This window comes from Zeugodacus cucurbitae, chromosome 3 (genome assembly GCF_028554725.1).
Source record: "Zeugodacus cucurbitae isolate PBARC_wt_2022May chromosome 3, idZeuCucr1.2, whole genome shotgun sequence".
Lineage (NCBI taxonomy): Eukaryota > Metazoa > Arthropoda > Insecta > Diptera > Tephritidae > Zeugodacus > Zeugodacus cucurbitae.
The window spans coordinates 71,278,307-71,304,318 of NC_071668.1; the positions used below are offsets into that span (position 1 = coordinate 71,278,307).

The window sequence follows — 26,012 nt, forward strand, 5'->3', positions numbered from 1 at the left end:
TCTCAATAACCTACGATCGCGCATTAAGTTGCCAACACAGTCCGTGTTGCATACGCATGGTCTAAAAATACGTAGAAGATCTGTTTAAAGCAAAATATGCGATCATATCGCTAGTACGCACACAGTATTTACGAGTGTGCTGCTCGTATTTAACGATTGGCGTAGCGCGCCGATAGGGTGATACACGAGTATATGTAGTGGATGACTAGATCGCCGGGGCAGGCATTGAACCTGACTTTCTGTTGATTGCTGTTGCCAACAATAACAATAGTTGGTGTTATTTATGTGTATGCAGTGCGCATGCGCACAAGCAGTATTCGTAGGTGCATGCGTTTAAGCGGTTTTTTATGTTAAAGAATATAATTTTATTGTTGTGATAAGAGTATGCCGGCGGCGTAACAAGTGAGTGAGAGGGAGAGAGCGGAGCGGAACGCAATGGTGAGAGGTTAATAACGTTAGAAGAGCGTATGAGAGAGTGTTGGTTAATAATATGAGTATGAATTATTAAGAGAGTTAGCGAGAAGAGTTTTGATTTTGTTGGTAGATTTTTTCTGGTAAGAAAATAATACAAATACAAATATTATTGGCATGTCTACTTTTATGCTTTGCAATTAAATTGTTTTTCTGGACAGCAATACTTAAGTGTTATAAAAAATAAAATCAGTCATGAATATTATGAAATTAAATAAAATTTTATTATTATTATTAAAAAAATATCAGTTAAAAATAGAAATATAGTTTAACACTTACTGAAGATTTCCAATATATGTACCATAAAATATTTGTTCGAAAGATGATGGTCTTCTAGTTTAGACCCGTCTGTATAGATACTTATCTTTGAATTTTGCTTCACCTTGCTCGTACCCACTCCCCTCTAGAGAGAAAGTGTATGTGAAAGACCGAGTCACCGTGAGTCACTTCTAAACGAAATTACGAAAGTCCGTAATATTTGAATATTTGTAGAAAGAGGAACTTGCTGAGTTTATTATAATGTCTCTTATTGCAACTGGCTATTAGCGAATATTCTCTCAGTCTGAGTCCGTCGCTGATATTTTACCTCATAAGTCACCTTGACTATTAATTAAAACGTAAAAAAACAAGTAAGAAAGGGCTGAGTTCGGGTGTAACCGAACATTTTATACTCTCGCAATTTATTTATTTAACTTTACTTATATTATATAATACACAATTTGACCCACATATTCGTCATATATATTGTATAAAGTCCATTGAAAGTTGGAAACTATAATATTAGGTTAGAAGCACCAAGGTCCTCGTGTTCGATATATGGGGCCTTAAAAACCAATGGTCCGATTTCGGCGATTTTTAGAATGGGGCTGCCACACTATTAACATAGTATTTGTGCAAAGTTCTGCACCGATATCTTCACTAGTACTTACTTTATATATTGTAAAGTAAACGATTCAGAATGTCTTCAAAGTTCTGGTATATAGGAAGTAGGCGTGGTTGTAAAGCGATTTGGCCTATTTTCACAACATATCATTGGGATGTAAGGAAACTATTACAAACCAAGTTTCATTGAAATCAGTCGAGTAGTTCCTGAGATATGGTTTTTGACCCATAAGTAGGCGACGCCACGCCCATTTTCCATTTTATAAAAAACTCTGAATGCAGCTTTCATCTGCCATTTCTTATGTGAAATTTAGTGTTTCTGGCGTTTTTCTTTAGTGAGTTAACCCAGTTTTAGTAGTTTTCAATCTAACTTTTGTATGGGAGGTGGGCGTGGTTATGATCCGATTTCTTTCATTTTTGGACTGTATTAGGAAGTGGCTATAAAAAATGACTGCAGAAAGTTTGGTTTATAAAGCTCTATTGGTTTGCGAGATATGTACAAAAAACTTATTAGGGGGCGGGGCCACCCCCACTTCCCCAAAAAAATTACATCCAAATATGCCCCTTCATAGTGCGATATTTCATACCAAACTTTATTTCCATAGCTTTATTTATGGCTTAGTTATGGCACTTTATGTGTTTTCGGTTTTAGCCATTTTGTGGACGTGGCAGTGGTCCGATTTTGCTCATTTTCGAAAGCAACCTTCCTATGGTGCCAAGAAATAAGTGTGCCAAGTTTCATCAAGATATCTTAATTTTTACTCAAGTTACAGCTTGCGCAGACGGACGGACGGACGGACAGACAGACAGACATTCGGATTTGAACTCCACTCTTCACCATGATCACTTTGGTATATATAACCCTATATCTAACTCGTTTAGTTTTGGGTGTTACAAACAACCGTTATGTGAACAAAACTATAATACTCTCTTTAGCAACATTTGTTGCGAGAGTATAAAAAATATCAGTTAAAATTAGAAATGCAGCTTAACACTTACTGGAGATTTCCAATATATTTACCGTAAAATATTTGTTCGAAAGATGATGTTCTTCTTACATCTAAATATTATATTTATTATTTTCATAAAATATTTTACTCTTTAGGTTAGGTTGGGTTTAATGGAAGTTTGTTGACGCACTTAAGCTTTTGAGAAACCCATTCTGAAATCACTACCTCACACTATTATATCCTCTCTGAACTACCCTGTCCTCTTAAAAAAAAAATAATTCACAGAGTTTGATATATGCAACTTCCCGCTACATGGTCGAGGAAACCGTGACCGAGATTAACGTTTCTTTTCCTATATCGAGCTTTATATCCGCATACAAGATCTTCTACTTCTTGGCAGCTTCTGCAGCAATCATTGTAAAGTATCCCCAGTTTGCTGGCGTATTTCCCAATCAGGCAATTAGACCCGTTAACAAATCTACTTTTGTTATGTCTTTCCTTATAAATTTCAATTTTCGGCATGTGCGGCCATTATTGCACATTTGTCTGTTTGTTGAGCAAGTCAGAGATTATTTTCACCGGGACTCAGCTATGACTTCAGCATTCGATTAAATATCAGTTTACAGTAATATCACTACGTCCTCGAACATTACAGGTTTATCCTTAAACATTATGTGGGCCCCACTAATATCTCCGGGCATTCTTTCACTACTTTCGATGTGTTCCTAAGAGCCGCTTGTCTATCTGTACATATAAAAATATTTGTTGTTGTTTAACGACAAGACTTTCTCTACTAGCAGTAATATACGCTTTGTAGCCAATGCAGTGATCCGATAGCCGGAAGGCGATTCTGCTACCTAATTTTTTTAAAAAGACACGGCCTCTCACTCGTTTGTTTAGTTTGAACCCGTCTGTATAGATACTTATCTTTGATACTCACTTTGATTTGATTGATACCCACTCCTCTCTAGAGAGGAAGTATATGTGAAAGACCGAATAAAGATTCATTTCTAAACGAAATTACGTCCGTAATATTTGGTAGAAAGTGGAACTCGCTGAGTTTATTAGAATGTCCTTTATTGCAACTGACTAGTAGCGAAGAAGACCTCTGAGACCGTTTTCGCAGACATTTTACACCTTTAGTCCCCTTGACTATTTATTCAAGAACAAACTAAAGAAACAACAGTTCACTGGTCGTTGAAGAGTTAAAATATTTCTTGAAATTGTTACTGTTCCAAAGATGTTATGAGGTATATTCTCTCATATAAGTTTAATTGTTATAATTCATCTAAAATTACTTTCAGAGCCTTTATTCTTCTTAAATATCTTTTATAATAGATCTGTTCAGTCCAATACTACAAAACTGCATCTAACCGCCATAAAAGACTCTAAAGAATATACCAAAAAAATACTTGTTAAGTAATCAAAATATATTGAAATTTGTTTTCAAAAATATAACTTTCTTGAATCCTAGTTAAAATCCCTAAATATCAATTCTAATCAAAGCTTCTTCATCTTATTTTATATTTAATCCTATTAATCTATTAGTTGCATGAACTTGTCTCCACCATGCAAATCTACAAAGCAAGGCTTCACTAATCTACACTTTGCTCTATTGTCTAACTTTACTATTACACTTATCAGATCCTATTGAGCTGCATAGCTTACATTAAGCGCATTATATAACTGTAATTTGTCTGCAACACATGCAAACTATTTTGCAAGCGGTAAATAGACTGCACCCAGCTGTGAGAAATCAATTCACCTGCAAATGCCAACAACTATTTTAACAGTACAAGGATACAGCGCTCTATTTTGAGCGACAAGCAACAACAATTCGCTATAAAACACAACAGTATATATCCCTGACTTCATGCATTTGCCGCTGTTAAGTAAATCCATTTGTGTATATGTAGCGCGCATCCGCTCGTTAGAAGCTTATCTTATCACTGTGCACTTTGTAGGAATGCGAAATGTCAACAAACTGTGAGCAACAGTGAGCAGTTGAAAAGCAAAAACAAATGGGAGAGACAGAGCAAAGTAAATAAGTAATATAAATGTAAATATATTTTTTTTTCTAAGAAATCTCTTATCATTTGATCTACAAAGAACGGAGATTATTGCTTACATGTTGTCAAGTCAATAAACAGACAGCAACAGTTCATTGGTCCTCTGGTAGTGTAACCGTACTTTGCGCTGATTAAAATCGATGTGCTTGTTTGCATGTATTTGTAAAGTGTCGCAAGTTCAGAAACAGAGCGTGTAGAGAAAATGGAATAATTTAACAATCAACAAATTGACAGTATCCTTAACAGGTGCGAGTGGAAAAGGATAATATGCAAAGGGGATTGATGTTAACGGTATTAAGGAGGAATTGTGTAGAATATTTTGTGAACAGTATCTTTTTTTAGTATTAGTATTAAAATTAACCAAATTTTATTTACTAAAAAATCATTTCTATCGTTTCATAAATAATTAAAAAATTATGTCACCTAAATGTAGGCAACATTTCTTCATATTTCTTGGTTACTACGCTTTTAGCAAAATATGTTGCCTACATTTAGGGTGTACAAGCAATCTTAAAATCACGTAAATACGAACTTTAAGAAAAATGAATAGCAAAATTTCTCAAACCCATTCTAAAATTGTTAGTCACTCTATTTTGTGATAAGCTATTTAAATACTCTGTTTAAAATATTAACAAAAGTAGCAACCCTATATATAAAAAAAAACATTAAATATTTCAAGGCTAAAGCTAAATTAAAGAATATACTCTGAAGACTTACTTAATTAGTGTCAATTTATTTATTTTTTTTTGCATTGAATGCAACATTCAACAAAATGTCTGTTAAAAAATTTCTAATTAAAAAAATTTCCCAGCCATTAAAATTTTATTGGATTATCAATACTTTATAATTTTTATCTTTTATCTTAACATGTTTCAGCTATGACAGCATGTCTTTGTTTAAATTATTGCACGTAGTTTGTTATACGTATGTAATAAATCTGTCCATATTGAATTCCACGGGTGTATTACATGGTGTTTATTCTTCTGTAAATTATACTGAGTGTTAAATTTAATGATAATTATGAATATATAACTTTAAATGGTTAATACAAAAATAACTAAACTTAATAGATTAATAAAATGAAGTATTCAGGCATGTGCTGGAAATCGTGTGATTTCATTTTGATACTGAAATATCAAATCGCATGAATTCGTTTGAGGTGTGATAAAATTCCCTCGAATTCATTCTGATTCGAACTTAAATTCGAAACAGCTGGTAGTCAAACAATTGCCATTTCATAAAAATTGTGTGTAAAATATTTTTGTAAATATAAGCAGATTGTTAAATCGCACTTTTTTTGCTAATTTACTATACTTAAATAATTGGAAAATCGCGAAAAAGTTACCGAACGTATACTTTAGATATTCCAGGGTCAATATAAGTGCATAAACTTATAAAGCTGTATGCCAACATACAGAGTCTGATTATAGATTAATTTCGTTTTATAGAATAAATAAATAAGTCTTTAAAAATATTCCCAGCGATATAAGCGACATAATGAAAAACGGTGATATCTGTTTAGCAGCTACGTTGATATTTCTCACGGAAAGAAATTTCATAGATCCAGCGCTTGGCCGAACGTGTGTGTTGTGCTTTCCATACGCCGCCTTCATATTTTATATTTTGTCATGGAAGAAGTTGATGAAAAAATATCCAATATAAGCCTGCCGTTCATCCGCCGTTTTCATACTGAATCGGCAAATTTTATGCGAACAATTTTTGTTTAATTTATTAAATAAAGCAAATAAACTAATTAACTACTTTTTAAACCATCAAGTATGTATACGAATCAGATACACATGACAGGCCGATTTCGAAACGGAAAAAATATGACGATTTCTGGCACTTGTTAAATCGTTACGATTTGATGTTCCAAAACGAAAACGGAACAGGGAAATACAGCACATAGCATTACGTTTTCGATGGCAATTTCATGCGAAAACGAATGCCAGCACATGCCTGAAAGAAAAGAACATAAAATTGCTTCACAGAATTGTGGTGATTTGTCTTTTATGGAATGATGTGATGTAAAGTAGGGGAAATATATGTTTAAATGAAATCTCACAATTAAAATGATATATGAATGATTAATGTAATGTTAAAACATATAACAAATTAATACAGTGCAATTGATGAAGTGATGTGATGCTATGTCATATGATGTGATCCGTATTTAACGGCTTTAAATCACAAAAATAAAATCACGCAAGAATATTAAATTCGTATTAAATTACATTTGTGTACAGTATCAAAATAGTTAAATTGATTTAAAATATTATACAGTTATTAATACGATGTGAAATAATAATTCGTTATATGATTTAATAAGATGTGATGTGATATCACATGGTACGATGAATTGATGTGATTATATTCTATGTGATGTGGTATGATATATGTAGTATCATAACTTTATTTAGTCGAAAATTTATGATTTCACTTCATGTGATATCACATGACCATAACAAGTGATATGATATGGAATTAAGTAAATAAGTAATAGTATGGCATGGTGAATTTAAACAAAAAACACACAGAGTGGCATGCTATAAAATATCGAAAAAATAAATATAGTGCAAAAAATGCTTCTCAAATACATATTTCCATATAACCATATTGTGTGATATGAGAATGTGACTTTAAAAATCAAAAGACTCAAAGGGAATACCAAATGGATTCACAGTATTCCAAAGTTCAATATCTAGCATACCCACTTGGTATCATTATACTGCCAATAAGACAATCTTACTCATACAATCTAAACAACACCAACAAGTGAAGATTTTTTTCATTAGTTTCCAGATAATTATAATTGTACATCATATGAAATATTTTAACTTCAACGAATAATAACTGATGTAAAGACGTTAACTCATTGACAGATTTCTCTTATTAGTCTGCGATGAGCTCTATGAAAAAATACAGGTATACGTTCTCAATATGAACTATCTAAATGAATTTTAGCAATATTTTGACACCATCGCCATCTATCTGATTTTGGTCCAACAATTTTATTTCATGTGATAAATAAGTGTTGAGTATTGAGTGATATAGAGTAGAGTATGAAATAAATTGGATAGGAAATACGTAATTATAATGTCGAGCATTTAATTCTAACTCAAGTTACTTACGTTTTTAAATTTCATCGAAATAAAAGACTTACGCCCTTTTTAAATATTGCCTGCGTGTTGTGGTTCTTTAAGTGTTGTTTTGATTTAATATTCTTCAGAGTCAAAAATTCAAAGTCCCTTTGGAATGTCTCAACTAACGTTATATTAATTGCCTGACAAATATTTCACGTTATACACTAGCAGGTACAAGCAAATATATTTATAAGTAAACAATCTACGCACAACCACATATGTACATATGTTTGCATGTGCGAGCATATATACATATATATATATGTGTACATATATATAATGTAAACACATAAATCATTAGCGAATTGCTGAGAAAGCTACAAAGAAAAAATTGAATAAAAACACAAATAAGTAACTGAAGTCAAGGAAGACAGTGACCCGCAGAACCTTTGGCGAGAAAGCGCGAAATTTCTAACAAAAATAATTTACCACTGTCCACTGAGCAAAAAAAAAAACCAAAAAAAAATTACAATAATTTGGTAAACAACAAATATACAGACGTTCACCGAGCGCAAAATAAAACGAAGCCGAGAGAAATAGTAGAAATTAAGCAAAAAGAAATGATAAACAGATCGAAAAAGCCGAAAAAATTGAAAAATACAACAAGAGCAGAGAATTACAAAAAAAAATATTTTTTTGAAAAATTATATATATTCATTAAGCACCGTTTTCAACAAAATGTTGTAGTTGTAATTGTCAGTAGAGTGGCAAGAGGTAGTGAATGGAGCATATACCAGCTGGTAGAAGACTTATTAGCCGAATAGAATGTCTGTATGCTATATATATATATATATATATATATGTCATTAAACTTGTGAATCACATATTAAGCTTAGCACGCTGAGCATGTCCAAAGCAATAATCAATGCTGCCATTTCTTCCATACCAATATTTTCCAAAGCTGGGCTTATATAATAGGCTGCGACTACTGATTTTCAATGCTAAGAAATGACATAACAAAAGCACTGAAACTAGGCCGATGCACAGAACGATTGTGAAATATAGACATGCTTGCATATGTATGAGTGTGTATGTGTGCCCGAAGAAGATAATAATCAATAAGAAATAAAAATGTGGCCAACCGTCAGCAGGTGAAAAGTTCGCGCAAAATGTGAATGGAATATTGCAAAAGCATTGGAAACAATCATAAACCGCGGTAAAATATTATTTCTATTTGTATTACTTCACATATTTATATACAAGCGTCTGTATATATACATATACAACAAGCAACATGCAGCAGTTGATTGACTTAGCAATTACCAACTTAGAATGTCTAAGCGTTAATGAAGCGCCTGCCTTATGTGTGAGAGAGTTAGCTAAACTTTGTGTAGATATATACATAAATATATATCTATTAAAACTTAATTCTTCCTCTACTGCCAGCTGATTGATTTCATACATCAGCCGCATTCACCAAATTTAGTTAGTTCTTGAATGAAGTTGTTGTGACATGACAAGCGACTTTTAAGCTCATACACTCACTGCGCTCACTCATAGCCGGCAGCCGCAGCGCTGCTTTTTCACTCAACTGCTGCTGTTGTGAACTCAACTGTTTGGTTGCGCGCCGCTGACCGCAGCTGTTGACTTTTGTTCTTTAGCTGCTGCTTTGGAAATTGTGTTAGCAGTGGCTTACATTGCAGCACGTCTAATGAAATAACAGTTGCCCCGTTGTCTGGTGGTGAGGCAGCAACTGGGGAATATTCACTAAAATAGAAAATAATTCATAAAAAGCAACAACAGCAACTTTAAAATTGTTCCACGTTGAACTTGAAGCAAATAGAAATAGTTCAGAGTTAAAAAATATTTTAAGCTCAATATTTAAAAAAAAAAAAAAAACATTTGTAACAACCAAGCCATATACCCATACCTAAAAATAAAAAAGCAAAAACATTTTTATAAGAGAGAATACAACAGTAACAGTAAAACAAGTATCCAACACTGAAACATATCAGAATCTTTGAAATCTTTGACACATAATCAATTATTAGTCTCATCGTCATTTCGTCTATCTAAGAAGCAGCGTTAACAAAGTCAGCCTGGAAATCCAACGCAGAAACACTCTTGCCAACAGGTGCTACTTTGGACTGATTAGGCAATTGAAATGTAAAGTCCCCTCTCGACTAACAAAAACCAACCCCAACAAATCCCTCATCACCGTCTTAGTTTATGGTGCAGAAGCATGGACGATGTCAACATCCGATGAACGGCACTAAAACTTTTCGAAGGAAAGGTTGCAGTACAGCCAGCCATCCGTTGGAAAGACAAGGTGCAGAAGGACCTGGCTTCCCTTGGGATTTCCAATTGGCGCCAAACTGAGAGAAGGCATAACGAGTGGCGCGCTGTTGGAAACTCAGCCATAACCGCATAAGCAGTGTCTACGCGAAGAAGAAGTTAGGAAAAGAGTGATATTGTAAAAACCTCACTTAAATGATTTTTTTAGCTGAACAGAACTAAAATGGAATATCTGAGATTGAAACTAAATATTTATTTTTAAAAGCGTACATTCTCACTAGAGTTGCCAACTTAGTAAACTAAATGTATGAGAAAATTGTTTCAGCGATCATCAAACTTCTAATTGGGCCTCATTAGAGATAAGGGTAGCAAGAAAAGAAAGACCTTTCGGAGAAAAATAATTACAATACTATGATTTTCAAGTATTGTTAAATATTGTGTGTTCTGTTTAAGGCGCTATACCAGAGTGACTCTTTAAAAAATTCGATTTTTTTTTTGTTTTTTACTTATTCGATAGCTTACATTTTTCAAAAATATCCTGTGAAGGTAAGGTCAAAAAAGCGTCGTTATATTGGTCTTGAATAGTTTTTGAATGTCAGCATTCTAAAGTTCGACCGCTCGCAACTATAAGCCGCTATAGTCGAAACTTTAAACGCGTTTTTCTCGAAACGACTTTTCTCAAAATTGCTGACATTATAACTCAATGGGAAATTGACCGATTTAAACTGATTTTTCTTGAATATATTTACCATAATTGACCTAAGTTGTTGTTGTTGTTATTGTAGCGGCTTAAGACATTCCCCAAATAATTTTGAGGAATGCTGCCGATTTGACAGTCCTTGGCCGGATAAAAATCCGGGGCCGTTCCGGTTACGTAGAACCGACTGTTGTGAGAACGGATTGACCTATTTTCTTTTTGTTTGATTGAAAATTGTCAATATAGCATTCAACAATTTTTACCTAAAAGAACGACACTTTTTTCAGAACTACGCCATTTGGTTAGTTTCTGATATTTTTCATAAATCGTATGCCATTATATTGGAAATATATTCAACTTTAATAACCTTTTTGAATTTTTTTGTTTCAGCTTTTCTTTCGGCCGGAATCATATCAGCAGTTGGGGAACTTTTTTTTGACACCTTCGAATATAGCAATGTTTTATTTAATTATTTTTTCAATATTTTTGTAAAAAAATTCTTTTTTTTTATATTTTTTTTTGTATGTTCAAAAAATTTCGAAACATTCGATCGAATACTTTATTTAAAAAAAGTTCACGAAAATCGCCTAATTTTTCATGGGTTACACTAGTGTAGCCACTTATGGTATTTTAGAATAACATACTGATTAGTAGTGTTAATATAAATAGTATTAAGGGGCACACCTAGTGTAATGGCCTAAATAAAGGTGATTTTTGAGAATTTTTATTAAAAAAAAATACTTTATCAGTAAATTTTAAGAATATACCTATTTATACATGTTTCAAGAATATACAGTGAAATTTTTGAAGAAAAAAATTAAATATTTTTTAAGCTATCCTTGTCCTTCACTGCTGCAGTGATTCCGGCCTTCTCCGTGGATGAAATCTAAAAAAAAAAATTCTCATTAAACTAGATAATATTGTCTGTACAATGACCTACGATAAAAAAAAATCGAAAAGTGGCAATAAGGCGGCGTTTAAAAAAAATAGTCTAATTTTACCCAAAATTTTGGTCGTTTTTGGCCTGCCACATCAGATCAGATCAAAAATTGATAGGTCATTGTACGGTGAACTATATATAGAACATGTAAAAAAATCGATAGTGATCGGATCATTTATTTTTGAGTAATCACTGCAGCAAATTCGGAAAATGCTGTTTCGAGAAAAACGATTTTAAAGATAAAATGATCGTTTTCACTGTTATAAGTGGATAGTGAAAAATGTCTAGAAATTATTATAATGATATATTTTAGTATACCTGAGAGCCAACAATAAAAACCGGAATCGTGTTATAGGGGCTGGAAGGGACAGTAGTCTCTGAACAATACCTCAGGTACGTCTCGTAGCTAATGAGACTCTCTAGCTGCCGAGCGGCTGCTCTTTAAATTGCTATAACTCAAAAATTATTTGAATATGAAAATATCGATTTTTTTGAAATTTCACACTAGGTGTGCCTCTTAATATCAAAAATATTAGCAAGTCATGGACTTAATATCGAATATAAAATTCAAATGAGTAATAAAAGTCTTAGCAAAGCAAACTTAAATTCAAAACCACCATAAATTATTTTTTTCTTCAAAAATCTTCTCTGAAAATCTTTTTAAATTCGTTTTAATTTTTTCTTTTGGCAAATAATTTTCTTACCACATATTAACATATTTGCTTTAGTGCAATTTTTCATGTCTTCATACAAATATACATGCATTTTATAAGTTTGTATGAACATCTCTTGCTCATAAATTTCAACATACCATTTATTTTTTAAATCTTTTTATATTGTGGCCCCACAATATTTTTTACTCCTTATAATTTTAATTACATGAATTTAATTACTACTCAATAAAACAATTACGAAGCGCCATACACTTACCTCAAATTCATTATTATCTTCACTCTTTGATGATTTTTAATTAAAAAATTACTTATCAGGCTTGTATTCTCAAACGATTGCAAGCAAAGGCAATATGTCTGCAGTCGTTCATTTACAAAGGAAAAGTCTATGTACATGTATGTAAGTGTGTTTATATATGTGAATGTTTTTATATATAATACATATATAAAACAAGTGTGCATGTAATGTATTTTAAAGTATTGATTTATTGAGAATAAAGTATGCTTTCCACTTTCGAAATGCAAGTGAGCGTTTAAAAGCATGTTTAAAATGTTTTTTTTTTTACTTCAGAAAAAGTGGAAAGCTCAGTTCACGCAAAGGAAAATATTTCTATACTTTAAAGGGAATATAACTGGAAAATTAAATAATGTTTATTCAGTTCATTTACTGGTGTGTGTACTGAGAGTATGTTGACCATTAGGATACTGCCTGAAAGTATGCAACAAATTATTTGTATCCAATATATAGCTATTTGTGATGAACTAAAAAATTTATCGCATGCGATTTTTATTTCAGTTTAATTGTTGCGATTTCGTGTTTCGCTTTGACTAACTTTTGCGAAATTTCCCAAGCAATATTTGCATTTCAAAATTACTTGAAGAGAGCTTTTCGGAAAAAGGTTAAAATGCCAAGTAGTGATGAGCGATATTGCTATTTTTGAATCACTGCGATTTCAGTGATTGCTACTTTTAAATCACTGTGATTTTTTATTGCTATTGCGATCACAACAAAAAAAACGAATTTATGAGAATTTGTACTCCAATTTTTTTTTTAATTTTTACATAACACATTTTTATTAATTTTAACAATATCAAAAATTTATCTGCTTTTGTAATCACTATCACTAATTAATAAATTTTGGGTACATTTAACTGCTTTTGTAATCACCGTATCCAAAATTATCGAAATCACAACTAAAATTCCTACTGTGATCACTGAACAGTGATTGCTACTTTCGAACTGATATTGGTACTGAATAGTGATTGCTACTTTCGAACTGATATTGGTACTGAACAGTGATTGCTACTTTCGAACTGATATTCTTACAGTGATCGAATTAGAATTACTGAACTCCTATAAGTACTGTGATCGAACAAAAGCACTGAACTTCTCTATAGCTACTGTGATCGAACTCAAATTACTTAACTGCAATAGCGATTTTAAATAACTGATATTTACAAAAATTGATCACAGTTGCTATATGTGATTTTTCAATCACAGTGAAAAAATCACCGGTAGTGACATATCGCTCATCACTAATACCAAGCTCGACTGATAACTATAGAGTTACACATTCTTAGAAAATATTCCTTAAAAAATTTTGTACCGTACTACAGTGGCTCAAATGTATAATTAGACAGTCGTAATTTTACAATTTTAATACTTGGATGCAAAACCTTTTTTCTTTTATTATTGTTTCTATATGTCGGGGCATCTAGTGAAATCCTCAATAATGTTGAGGTTTGGCGACTGTGTCGGAGTTTGAAGCAATATTAGACAATTGTAAATGATCCACATTTTTAATTCATACGCATTTTGATTCATAGTTATTCAAATATTGGATACAATTATTTTACCTACTCTAATGTGAATGTTCCCTACTTCTGCACTAGAAAAACATCCCCACACCTTGAACGAATCTCTCCCATCCTTGATAGTAGAAAACTTGATAGTTGAAAAAACTTGTTAAATGTGATTATTTTTTGTCTTTTCACTTATCAGAAATAATTTATATAATACAATTCAGCATAAAAACTTTTCTTATACCTAGTGTCCAATTATAATATTGAGCCACTGTATATCAAAATGATCAGGATGACGAGACGAGTTATAATCCGGATGTCTCTCTGCCCGTCCGTCTGTCCGTACAACGGATAACTTGAGTAAAATTTAAGATATCTTGACGAAACTTGGTACACATGTTCCTTGGGACCGTAGGAGGGTTGCTATTGCTATTAATTGCCACGCCCACAAACCAGAAAACCTATAAAGTGTCATAACTAAGCCATAAATAAAGCTACGCAAGTAAACTTTGGTATAAAGGATCGCACTAGGAAGAAGAATATCTGGATGTAATTATTTCTGAAAAATGGGCGTAGCTCCGCCCCTAAATAAGTTTGCTTGTGAATAACTCGGAAACCAATAAAGCTATATCAACCAAACTCTCTGCAGTCGTTTTCTTCCATACAAAGGTTATGTTAAAAATTATTAAAGGTCATCACTCAGATTTGAAAAAAAAATTGAAAATGGGCGTGGCGTCGCCCACTTATGGGTCAAAAAACATATCTCAAAAGCTGCTCGACCGATTTCAATTAAATTCGGTACATAATACTTTCTACACACTCTGATGACACGGATGGAAAATGAGCGTAATTGTACATCTGGTTCCAGTTGAATAATTTAGGTTCCGGTAACATCATTTGCGGTTTTGATAACATCATTACCACATATCCGGTTTCGCCATATCCGATTTTATATGCTTCATATCCTATTACACATTACCGGATTAACATCGTATCCGGTTTCCCCATATCCGGTTCTATATGCTTCATATCCTATTACTACATTTCTGGCAATTTTGTTCACATAATGGATGTTTTTAAGTCATAAAACTAAACGAGTTAGATATAGGGTTATTTGGTGATCAATTTAAATACAACTATTTATGAAATGGTAAAAAAGGAAAGCGGGATTTGGAACTATGTTCAAAAACGTTCCATAAAATATTCCGACAAATATTTTCATATAGTTTAGTAATTTTAATTTTTCTCAAAATTGCGCGTTAAAATGTCGTGAGAAAGAATTTGAAGCAATTTTTTTGTGTCAATTGTTTTCAGATAAAATTTTAATCAACACAGTTTTGAAAAAAGTCCCATGATAGGAAAAAAATTTTAAGCAAGTTCTGATCAGAAAATATTTTAGTCATACTACATGGGTCATTGAGACGAGTCAAAATTACTATTGTATGCTCCCACTGACCCCCCATTGCAAACCTCTTAACAACAAGCTCATTATAATATAGGAATATGGCCTCTACTAAGTAGCAGTTCGATACAACAGATTTTAAAGTCAAAGCTTCTCTAAGTATTTTTGAACTTAAGATCCACAAACTCAAAATCAAAATCCCCGTTTAGTTATCGGTGCAAAAGCTTACTTACCTTCCTGAAGGAGCCTGTAACTCGATGTAGTGTATCTATATTTTTTCGACACCTAAAAACGCTGCAGGGGTGTGATAACCCAAAAGCAGAGTTCATTTCGCACCAATCTTCCCATTTAACTTTAAATCACACTTGAGAAAGTAAACTCCTTGCAAGTAAGAGGGCAGGAGAGAGAAGAGGTTCGCCTATCTTTGTAATTAGTGTAATTAGTGTCCAAGTTCCCAAAAAGTAGCATTATAGCCTGGCGTTTTGAAGCTTCTCAGTTATCTGAGTTGGATAACAATCCACAAATTGGCTCAAATTAATCAATACGAATATACCATTTTAACCATCCAAATTCATTTCGCTCCCAATAGTATACTACAATTATTTTCTTGTTCTAAATTTATTCTCGTTTATATCATTAACAGTTATCATAGCTCATTGAGTGTTTATAAGTCAATTTTTGATTACATTACAATACATATACCGTTATAGTGACTTCTATATAATTTTTACTATATAAAAACTTATTTTTCGGCCAAAAGACACAATATTGCATTTCACCAAAAGACCTTCAAGTGCATTTTAATTACTTAAAAATATGAGGACTTATAAATAATTGCATATATGATCCATACTTAAATACATAAATAAAACATTTTATTAAAAATTATTGTTTAAAATTAAAATGAATTGCTTTTTGATAGCGTATTTTTGGTAATTTCGCAGAAAACGCTTAATGCCAAACAAAAATTCTGCTGAATCAAATGTCTTTTAGTGAAATTAAAGCGCTACAGACTGGCAGCTGTGGTCGAAATTGCTATGCGAAGGCAATGACAGCGCCAAATGTGTCGTCTGCGTGGCTGCCACACAGCGACTGGCAGTGTGTCACATAAATTCTACGCCATAAATCAATGAGAAAACGTGTATAAAAAACAAAAAAAAAAAACAAAGAAATAAATGAAAATACAAAAACAAGAACGAATAAAATTGCATTGCAGTAACACAGCAAAAACAAAAACGAAATTGAATGCAGAAATGTATTGGTCGCATGCAAATAAATAAAGTTAATGTGCAGCAAGCAGCAAGTGAAGCAATGAGGCAAACAAATAAAAAAATAGTGAAAAGTAAAATGCAGGAAATAAAGAAAACTATTGTAAATAATTGCGTGAGAATTTATGGCTGCGCGCTTTTATAGCTGCCAATGCTGTAGCGCCTGTAGGTATGTGAGCAAATACATGCAAATGTACAGTTAAATATATAAATCAGCACGTCTGCTTGCGTCTCGTGACCAATCGGACGTAGAAATTACTATAGCGACCACTCATTAACGCCGTCAAGCAGCATACGCACGCACTTGCCGTTGCGTCTCTGTATCCGTTGCTTCAAGTGTCTCTTCACTACCATCTTCCTCGTTTCTCGCTGCATCGTCATTTTCATTTTCACTGAAATCTTCCGTTGCAACATCTTCCCCAGTCGCTTGTCCGCCGCTTGTCGTCGCTTCGCTCGCACGTTCACTACGCTTCGCCTCATCCGCTTCACGATGATCCACGGGCAGTTTATCGAGCGCATCGAGTATATATTGCATTGTGCGTCCCGCACGTGGCCACATCGCATCCAACCAACTGCCTTGACGCCGCTTACCACCACCAGCTGCTGCGCCACCCTCTCCATCATCATCGATGAAGTCATCGTCGCCGCCGCTCAGCGATCGTGCACCACCCAAATAGTCGATGTAGTCATAATCGGACACCAAAGGATTGACTTTCGAGTAGTAAATGGCGGCGAAAGTTGAGTAAATAATCAGCAATGCGGTGCCAGTCTGCAAGTGCGTATAAAAAGAAGAAAATGAGAAAATGTTGAAATGGGTGGTGTTTATAATGTTTTATGTTGTATGTAGTTATGAATATATTTATCGTATATTGAGGAGTGTATACTAATAAACATATTATGAGGTCTTCATACAATACTGTTTGAGTAAAAATATTTGTTTGATATGTTTTTCCACAGTAAAGATACAATTATTTAGACAAGAAGCAGCACACTTTTAACCCATCGTTTTGTTCTCAAAGTGCTAAAATTTTTGTTCATATAGTCAAAGTATTCGAAAGCTTTTTTGAAGAGAATTGTCTTTACTCATGCCATGAATGACACTCTTTAAAAAAAATGTGTAGGCAAATTACTTTTCGGGCTCTCAGAAATTCAAGATCAATTTCCGACGTCACCTTTTGGTTTAACATTGAAAGACTCTCTTCATATTTTCAATCTAAATTATCTAAATTTAGTGACGACAACAAAGAGTCAGTAGTTAATCGTTCTTAAGCATTTTCCAAATATCAATACTCTTACTATTCTCTTTGAACTTCTCAAGCGTGTAAGCAGAAGTTTTCCAATGCAACCGTTAACTAATTTTTTTAATTTCCCTACAGACACTTCTTCCTCCACTGTCCAGATTTTGGTAGACTAAATAGCTCGGTAACATGAACATATTAGCCGCCTCAACAAATTGGAAAAGGCTCAAAGCATTTTGTCGACTCTTGAGGACCTATGGCATCCATTTCTAGCAGTTTGCGGCGTCACAAAGGACTTGAGACTTTAGCTGTCCAAATGGGATCTCTTGTGGCTCTTTTCGAAAGGATCTGCTCTATAATCTAATCATCGCTACATATCTTATGGTTTTTACAAGGAAAGTGATAAGGAAATTGAGTTCCTCATAAATCACCCGTCGTCTAGAATCCATTATTTTCAATCCGATAAATATCTCTCTCAATCTATCTTCAGCAGTTAAAGTAGTTCGAAAACATTTCTTCCACTAAAAGAGATTTATAAAAACAATCGGCTTCGTTGCAATTTCACATGTTAGACTAACTTAATGCCACAAAGCAAATCATGGTGGTTGGTTGAAAAGGGAGGCAAAGAGAGCCTGACCTCAAGCGGCCGCACTTAGGCCATCATTAGGCCCTTTGTACTCGCCAGGTAACCGAATAAACGTCACAGAAACAACTCAGTTGACTAAACTTCTCAATTTTTTCCATCCCAGCTTCCCAATTTCTTATCTAGCTGGGAGTATTGAGAGCCGTAGAAAGGATCCCTTCTTAACCGACTAAAGACTGGTCCTTCGCAAAGATAATGTTGGTGGCCTTTTCGAGCCAAGGGCCTCGTGATAACCCCTGTGATACTGCTCAGTTCTCTCTTACTCAAAGTAGATGTGTTTTGGTATATCCACTCTCAACATTAGCTCATAGTAATTTTGTGATCCCACCCGTGTTGCATTGTACTAGACAATTTTTGAAGGAGCTAAATGATCTCGGACAGCTTAAGGAAACTTCGCTTCCGGCTGCCTTTGAGCGGGTTAACTCATTCGCATTTTCTTTCCTTCTATACCCATATATATAACCGAGTTTGCTCCTACTATTCTATTGATTGCCTCTTTGGTGGATAGAAAAGCATAAACTATATAATTTTTTAGATTAATAATTCTTAGAATGCCGCCATATTCATTACAGCTCGCGGCCTTTTTTCTTCTCCAAAATCCACTTAATATCTTGGAAATTTTTATTGAATCTGTCCAAAACTCTAAACCTACACACCAATACAAGGAAATTCAAATATAAAATCGAAACAATCCTCGTCACCATATCTCTTTTTATTATCAAAATATACGCCTACCTTAAAAAAAATAAAAATAAACAACAACATTTCAAAACAAATAAATATTTCTCACGAAGATCTCCAACAATTTTCACGACCACAGCGAAATGAACTCGCTGCTCAACTGCTGAAAATGACATTTCAATTATAAATTCGCCTGCATGAGCATATTATTGTTTGTATATGTTGTTGTTGTAGACAGAAAATACAACTGTAACAAATATGAAAATACGCTCATAATTCAGCGTAACGGAAGTATGTCAAACTACCGTTCGACCGCAAAATTTTAATTTGTTAAACGCCGTGATGTATGCTACAGGTATTACGTTACTCAGTGCTGTTGTTGTTTTTGGTTTTATTTTTTTAATTTTTATTTTGCTTTTCGTTGCGTCGCCCAGGCACGCTGATGCACGCAGCTGCGCAAAATTGTGCATGGCAGCCAATTAAATGACTGACCTTACCTGTGAAGCAGCAGCCAGTGAAGAATGTAGCCAGATGATGGAAAAATACAAAAATTAAAAATGAAAACAACAACAACAACCGCAATATGAGCGCTGTGCACAAAAAAACACGGCGTTGAGTAATGATAATTATAACCGCAGGAGAATATCCAGTGAAGAAGAACAATAAAAATGATGTAAGCACACACAAACACACAGCCACTCAGCTGCGTATGTGTGAGTTATAAGAGTAAAGTCTACAGAGAAATTACACGAAACGGCATTAATTAAAAGTGGGCATTAAAGAAAGCTGAGCGAACTGTGGTGGCACGGTATGAGGCGCAGCTGCATGATGCACTCAAATTAAGTGCTGCCGCTCATGTGGCAAGCAGTGATGCTGAAATCTCTTGCGGGTCAAGTCCAGCTGTCAAATGCACAGAATTACAGAGTGACTTCATTTGGTTTACTCGCTTTTCAGTTGCATTTTTTTGCGCAAGTTTACTTCTTTGTGCTGCGGCAAGTGCAAAAAGTGGCGTTAATTTCACAAATACGCAAAACTTTTGCGCCAAAAAGCCTAAACGCGTTCTTTTGCATCAACCTTAAATGCAAAATGACGCGCACACACATATACAAATACATGAATATGCTTTTTATACAGTGGCGCTACGTTGATGGCTCTTTTGTAATGCGCGCTTTCAGGCGCCCACATGGAAAATCTCGTTAAATGAATAGTGATTAACTTACGGGTGCGCGTTGCAGCAAATGTGCAGAAAAACTATATACAAATACAAACAGATAGACTTCTACATATATATGTCTTATATACAAATATTTTTTGCATGTGCATACAGTGGAGCCTTTTTAGCTTGAACCATATACGAAAATAATTAAATTATTTATTTTTGAGGTTTGATTAAAACTTATTAGAAGATATAATTATACATTTCAAAAGGCTTTCTCATTACCTAAATAGTAATAGTGTTTTTTTTTTCATTTTCGAACTCCCTTTATAAAAAAATATTAAATAAAACACTAGTAAAAGCTTAAAACGGACACAGTAAAAATCTTAAAAAAACTATTTTTATTTTATTATTAAATTTTTTTTAAAATAATTTAGGTGGCAACCCTATATTACATTAAAAGCTTAAAATGAACTGATTTACGCATTACACTGTAATTTTTTTTTAAATTAATTTAAAAGATAGGTGGCAATTCTATATTACGAAATACTACAATATTTTTTTGTGTAAATACCTCCCCTTAACCAAAAGTAGCAAATTTTTCTTTAAATATCCTCTAAATATTTTCTTTTTTTATTACCAAAAGCTTTAAATTTCTTTAAGACCCAAATCTTTCTAACATAATTGCTTTTCAATTTCATTTTAATTTTCAAACACATATTAACTAATTTTATACAAAAAAATGCTTTTTTGCCTATATTTCAGCATACTACTATAAAATACTTGGCAACCCTATTAAAGAACATATCTTAAGAATGATAATATGTATTCACACAAAAGCTATAAAATTGAAATTTCAGTATTCTTCAAATCAGTTTTCATTTTCTTATTAATCTTAGAAAATTTCACAAAACTTATGTGGCAACCCTACTTTGAAAATCATTTCATTACAGCAAAATTTACTTTCAAATATTTCAAAATAAACTTATTTCAGATTTATTATACACAAATACTTAATATATCTCATATAAAAACGAGCAAGTGGCAACTCTGTCCATAATTAAAATAAAGTTTTACTCGAATACCATTACATTCGTATAAATAATGTAGTTCTTGCTAACGAAGAGTAAAAAATATTTGCTAAAAAATTAATATGTGTAAAAGTGCAGGGTGGCCACTGCATGATATAAATTTTCATAAAGCTATTCTAATACCACTTGTTGTATCAAACATTAAACATGGTTCATACGTAAATAAACATTCATACTTAATTAAATGCTCGAAATATATGGCAACTCTAATTATTTTTTTTTTTATTGAAGGCAACCCTAAAACCTTTTTTAAATATTTTTTCTGTTAAATTCAGCTTTGCTCATACTACGTTTCATTGAATTTCTCTAAATAATGTATATTAAAATTATATAAAAATTCATATGTAGGCAACTCTAAAAAAATATTTATTACAACTTTGCTTCCGCCGTTTTTTTGTAAATTAAAGTTTTTTTTGTATAAAACCGGTTACAAATGTCGATGAGCCTCAGCCGCACTTTTCTTGGAATTAAAAAAGAAAAGCAAAATTTTCCGCAAATGTCGAGAATTCGGCTCAAAAATGACATTTTCAGTTGAGAATAAGTTTGGGACGCAAAATATTTTATTGGGTTAATGTTGACACAAATGTCCAAGATCGATATAAAACGATTTAATCGACCAGTGCTTGACTCTAGAGACATATATTGGAAAACGGCGGAAGCAAAGTTGTAGACCTAATATTTACTTAAATTAAGCGCCACTAAATGATTGCACATTTATATAACGGGTGATTTTTTTGAGGTTAGGATTTTCATGCATTAGTATTTGACAGATCACGTGGGATTTCAGACATAGTGTCAAAGAGAAAGATGCTCAGTATGCTTTGACATTTCATCATGAATAGACTTACTAACGAGCAACGCTTGCAAATCATTGAATTTTATTACCAAAATCAGTGTTCGGTTCGAAATGTGAAATCCGCTTTTTTATCGACAAATTTTGTTCAGCGATGAGGCTCATTTCTGGTTGAATGGCTACGTAAATAAGCAAAATTGCCGCATTTGGGGTGAAGAGCAACCAGAAGCCGTTCAAGAACTGCCCATGCATCCCGAAAAATGCACTGTTTGGTGTGGTTTGTACGCTGGTGGAATCATTGGACCGTATTTTTTCAAAGATGCTGTTGGACGCAACGTTACGGTGAATGGCGATCGCTATCGTTCGATGCTAACAAACTTTTTGTTGCCAAAAATGGAAGAACTGAACTTGGTTGACATGTGGTTTCAACAAGATGGCGCTACATGCCACACAGCTCGCGATTCTATGGCCATTTTGAGGGAAAACTTCGGAGAACAATTCATCTCAAGAAATGGACCCGTAAGTTGGCCACCAAGATCATGCGATTTAACGCCTTTAGACTATTTTTTGTGGGGCTACGTCAAGTCTAAAGTCTACAGAAATAAGCCAGCAACTATTCCAGCTTTGGAAGACAACATTTCCGAAGAAATTCGGGCTATTCCGGCCGAAATGCTCGAAAAAGTTGCCCAAAATTGGACTTTCCGAATGGACCACCTAAGACGCAGCCGCGGTCAACATTTAAATGAAATTATCTTCAAAAAGTAAATGTCATGAACCAATCTAACGTTTCAAATAAAGAACCGATGAGATTTTGCAAATTTTATGCGTTTTTTTTTTAAAAAAGTTATCAAGCTCTTAAAAAATCACCCTTTAAAAATTATTTTAAAACTATGTTGGCAACCCTTAAAATATATATTTTGAAGTTTGTATAGTAAAATATTCACTTTAACTTAGTCCCACTGTATTACTGCACATACATGCATCATAAACTGGCATTCACAACATACTCAACGCCCAGACACAGTGTACCTTACATACAAACACACCCATTTACACATGCCCCTCTGTGGCTTAACGCTGTTGTGCCCCGTAAAATATGCAACGAAATGGAAAATGCGCACATTGCAGCTGCCACGCCACGCATTTATAGGCGGCAACCCCCTTTATTTTGACGGCAAAAACATAGAGTTGCCAAAAACAGCAAAAAACACACACGGAGATAGTGTGGAAAAAGTAAAAGAAAAATAAATATTTTCCATTTTATTTATATATATGTATAGACTTTTCCATGTGCACTCCCACACACACAGGCTTATCTATGCTTGTCATATGAGTATGTAAGTCTCTGTGTGCATAAGTTCGCACTTGTTTAACGCCTTTAGTTACACGTTTTTACACGCTTAATGGTGTTGTTGTTTTTCGCGCGCGCGCTAAACCTCGCGGCAATTGCTTTACTTACTTTATGCGAAGATGAGTGCAAGCTTTTGACGCATTTGTATATGATAGCTATTCACGTACATAGTTTTAAACACATATACTCCGCTCAACCCCTTCTTCCACGTGCCTTGTATCACTCTTACATTTTATTTCTCTTATATTTCGCTTCACAAATGCAGTCTTCAGGCTTGAATGCCAATTTAGTTCATCCATTAGAATTTGCCACTCACTCCCACTCACTTAATTATTTTATGCGCATAAAATGCAATGAAATGTGAGAAATGGAATACAAAAATGCCAAAGCATACTTGCCACCTTTTCATATATTCACACTTAATTCGCTTGTTGCATAGAAAGGTACTCATATTCAACGGCTTTTCAGCTTTTGTGATGACTGTCTTATATAATACATTTGTGCAACTCGCTAGCATATATACATATATATATGCTTTTTCATTTAACAAATTAAAAGCTTTCACTTTTCATTGACTTTGTTTCTGTAAATTCCATTTTCTTTTGAATTTTTTCGCGGTTAGCTGATTACTTTTATATTTGCTTCTTAAGTGATATTAAATTTAAATTTTTAATTTAAATATTTAAATTTTCAATTTTTATATAAGACATAGAAGTGGTCAGAATTAAAGACCTATTCAATTGTATTTATACTTTTGACGCTCAATATAGAGGCCTTTTGTATAAAAGCTCTTCATTGCTTATACGATCTTGTGCCCAAAACACCTAATAGCCGATTTTTTCTTAGCCTTTGAAGTGATAAAATAATCAAAGCAAGGAAATGTAAATTTATCACGCAACCCTTAATTTTGTCACCACCTATAAGATGAGCATTAACCGTTAACATTAAGGTATACCTTTCAATAGATGGTCTTAAGATCTATTGAACTCAACCATATATGAGAAGCGATACCACTAAGTTGTCTTTGGAAGGTAGACGAGCACAATCGAATTTATATGGCTGATGAATATTAATAATGATAACGTTTCCACGTTTCATATTTATGCCTCATCGTCAATTTTATTGTTATAGGCTCAGGGAGCCAGCCGTGGTCTAAAACATGGCTTAGTTTACCTAGCTAGCTAGCTACAGTAAAGTTTGTTGTAAATTCTCGAATAAGCCCAGTTAATGTGTCTAGGACTTAGAAGGGATCATTTCGAGTTATCTATATAGATTTTTTTTGAAGCTCAATTAGACCCATGAGCACCTAGAAAGGTTCGTTGTCAATTTTCTTATATTTTTTCTTAGCTCAGTTAGACCTTTATACCATGTTCGCACCAAAAACTTTAAATGATTAGATTACATTTAATCTCTTCACTGATCTACACTGTTCTCACTGCCGTTTGAGATTTATAAATCAGCTGTTTTTTACTCATAGACGTAAGAGTGTTTGTATACTGCTTGCTAGTGATAGTTTCTGCTGTGAAACTATGAAAACAGAAATTATGAGTGTATGAATTATGTAATTATAATTCGATTCATATATTATAAAAATACGATAGGGGCATTTATTAATTAATTTATTGTTTTTTATTATAAAAACTAATTAATTTTTTTTTCTCATTCATTTGTTTTAGTTTAAAAGATCTTCAATTTATTCAATATTGTATTGATTAATTTTTAAAATATAATACGACATAATTGCCAAAAACAGCAATCAGATGTCTATCTGATAATTTCTACTCATTTTTAATTTCTTTACTTCCGCTAGCTGTGTCATTTTTGGTACTCTTATTCTTCCTGAAAGCCAGCAGCTACTAGATGTAAAGAAACACTCTTCGCGGCTGTTGACCGGAGCTGTAACATTTTTTTGACAGTTTGTAGTGAAAATCAGCTCAAATATGAGCAATAGATGGCGATAAATCAGAGTCAAGCAGCGAGATTTATAGTAAATCAGCTTCAAATCTCCTCTGTAAAGAGATTTGGAAGTGTAATTTTTGTATGACGAAATCAAATCCAGTGGATTAGTCAGATTACCTACTTAACAATCTAAATCTTGTGATTAAGTTTCGCCGGAACATAGTATTAGGCCCCAAAAGAGCTCAAGCTTTATGCCTTTATAAAGCTGTATGTACTTCGGTTTGAACTTTGAACTCTACTATTGGATTGTCAATGTGAAAATATGAGAGAAGTGGAATTTACTATCGTTATCTACTTTTGGTCAGTTGGAATGCAATAATTCAGTGATTGTTAGGTTAGAGCAAGAACTGCTTTTCAACTCAATGTTAGTCTGATCAACTCATATAACTCCTGAAATTTTAAATATTTCATAGAACGTTTCTCTTGAGAATAAAAAATTACCATAAGAACTTTAATTTTCTAACAAAAAGTTTAAAAAAAAATATATGGCAATCCTATTGCAAAATACTTTTGAAATGATTGGTTTTATAAATTTTGTGCATTAATGGCCATTTTATTGAACACAATTT

General features: G+C 33.3%; 1 protein-coding gene across 1 annotated transcript in view; it reads right to left on the reverse strand.

Moving 5' to 3' along the window:
* Positions 1-15,873: 15,873 nt before the first annotated feature.
* Positions 15,874-26,012, reverse strand: part of LOC105217594 (probable WRKY transcription factor protein 1) — a 56,576-nt gene continuing 46,437 nt past the window's right edge. Inside the window, exon 3 of the mRNA XM_011192665.3 lies at positions 15,874-17,300. Within this exon, the coding sequence (XP_011190967.2) occupies positions 16,815-17,300 (486 nt within the window). The 3' untranslated portion in view covers positions 15,874-16,814. The remainder of the gene's footprint in view (positions 17,301-26,012) is intronic.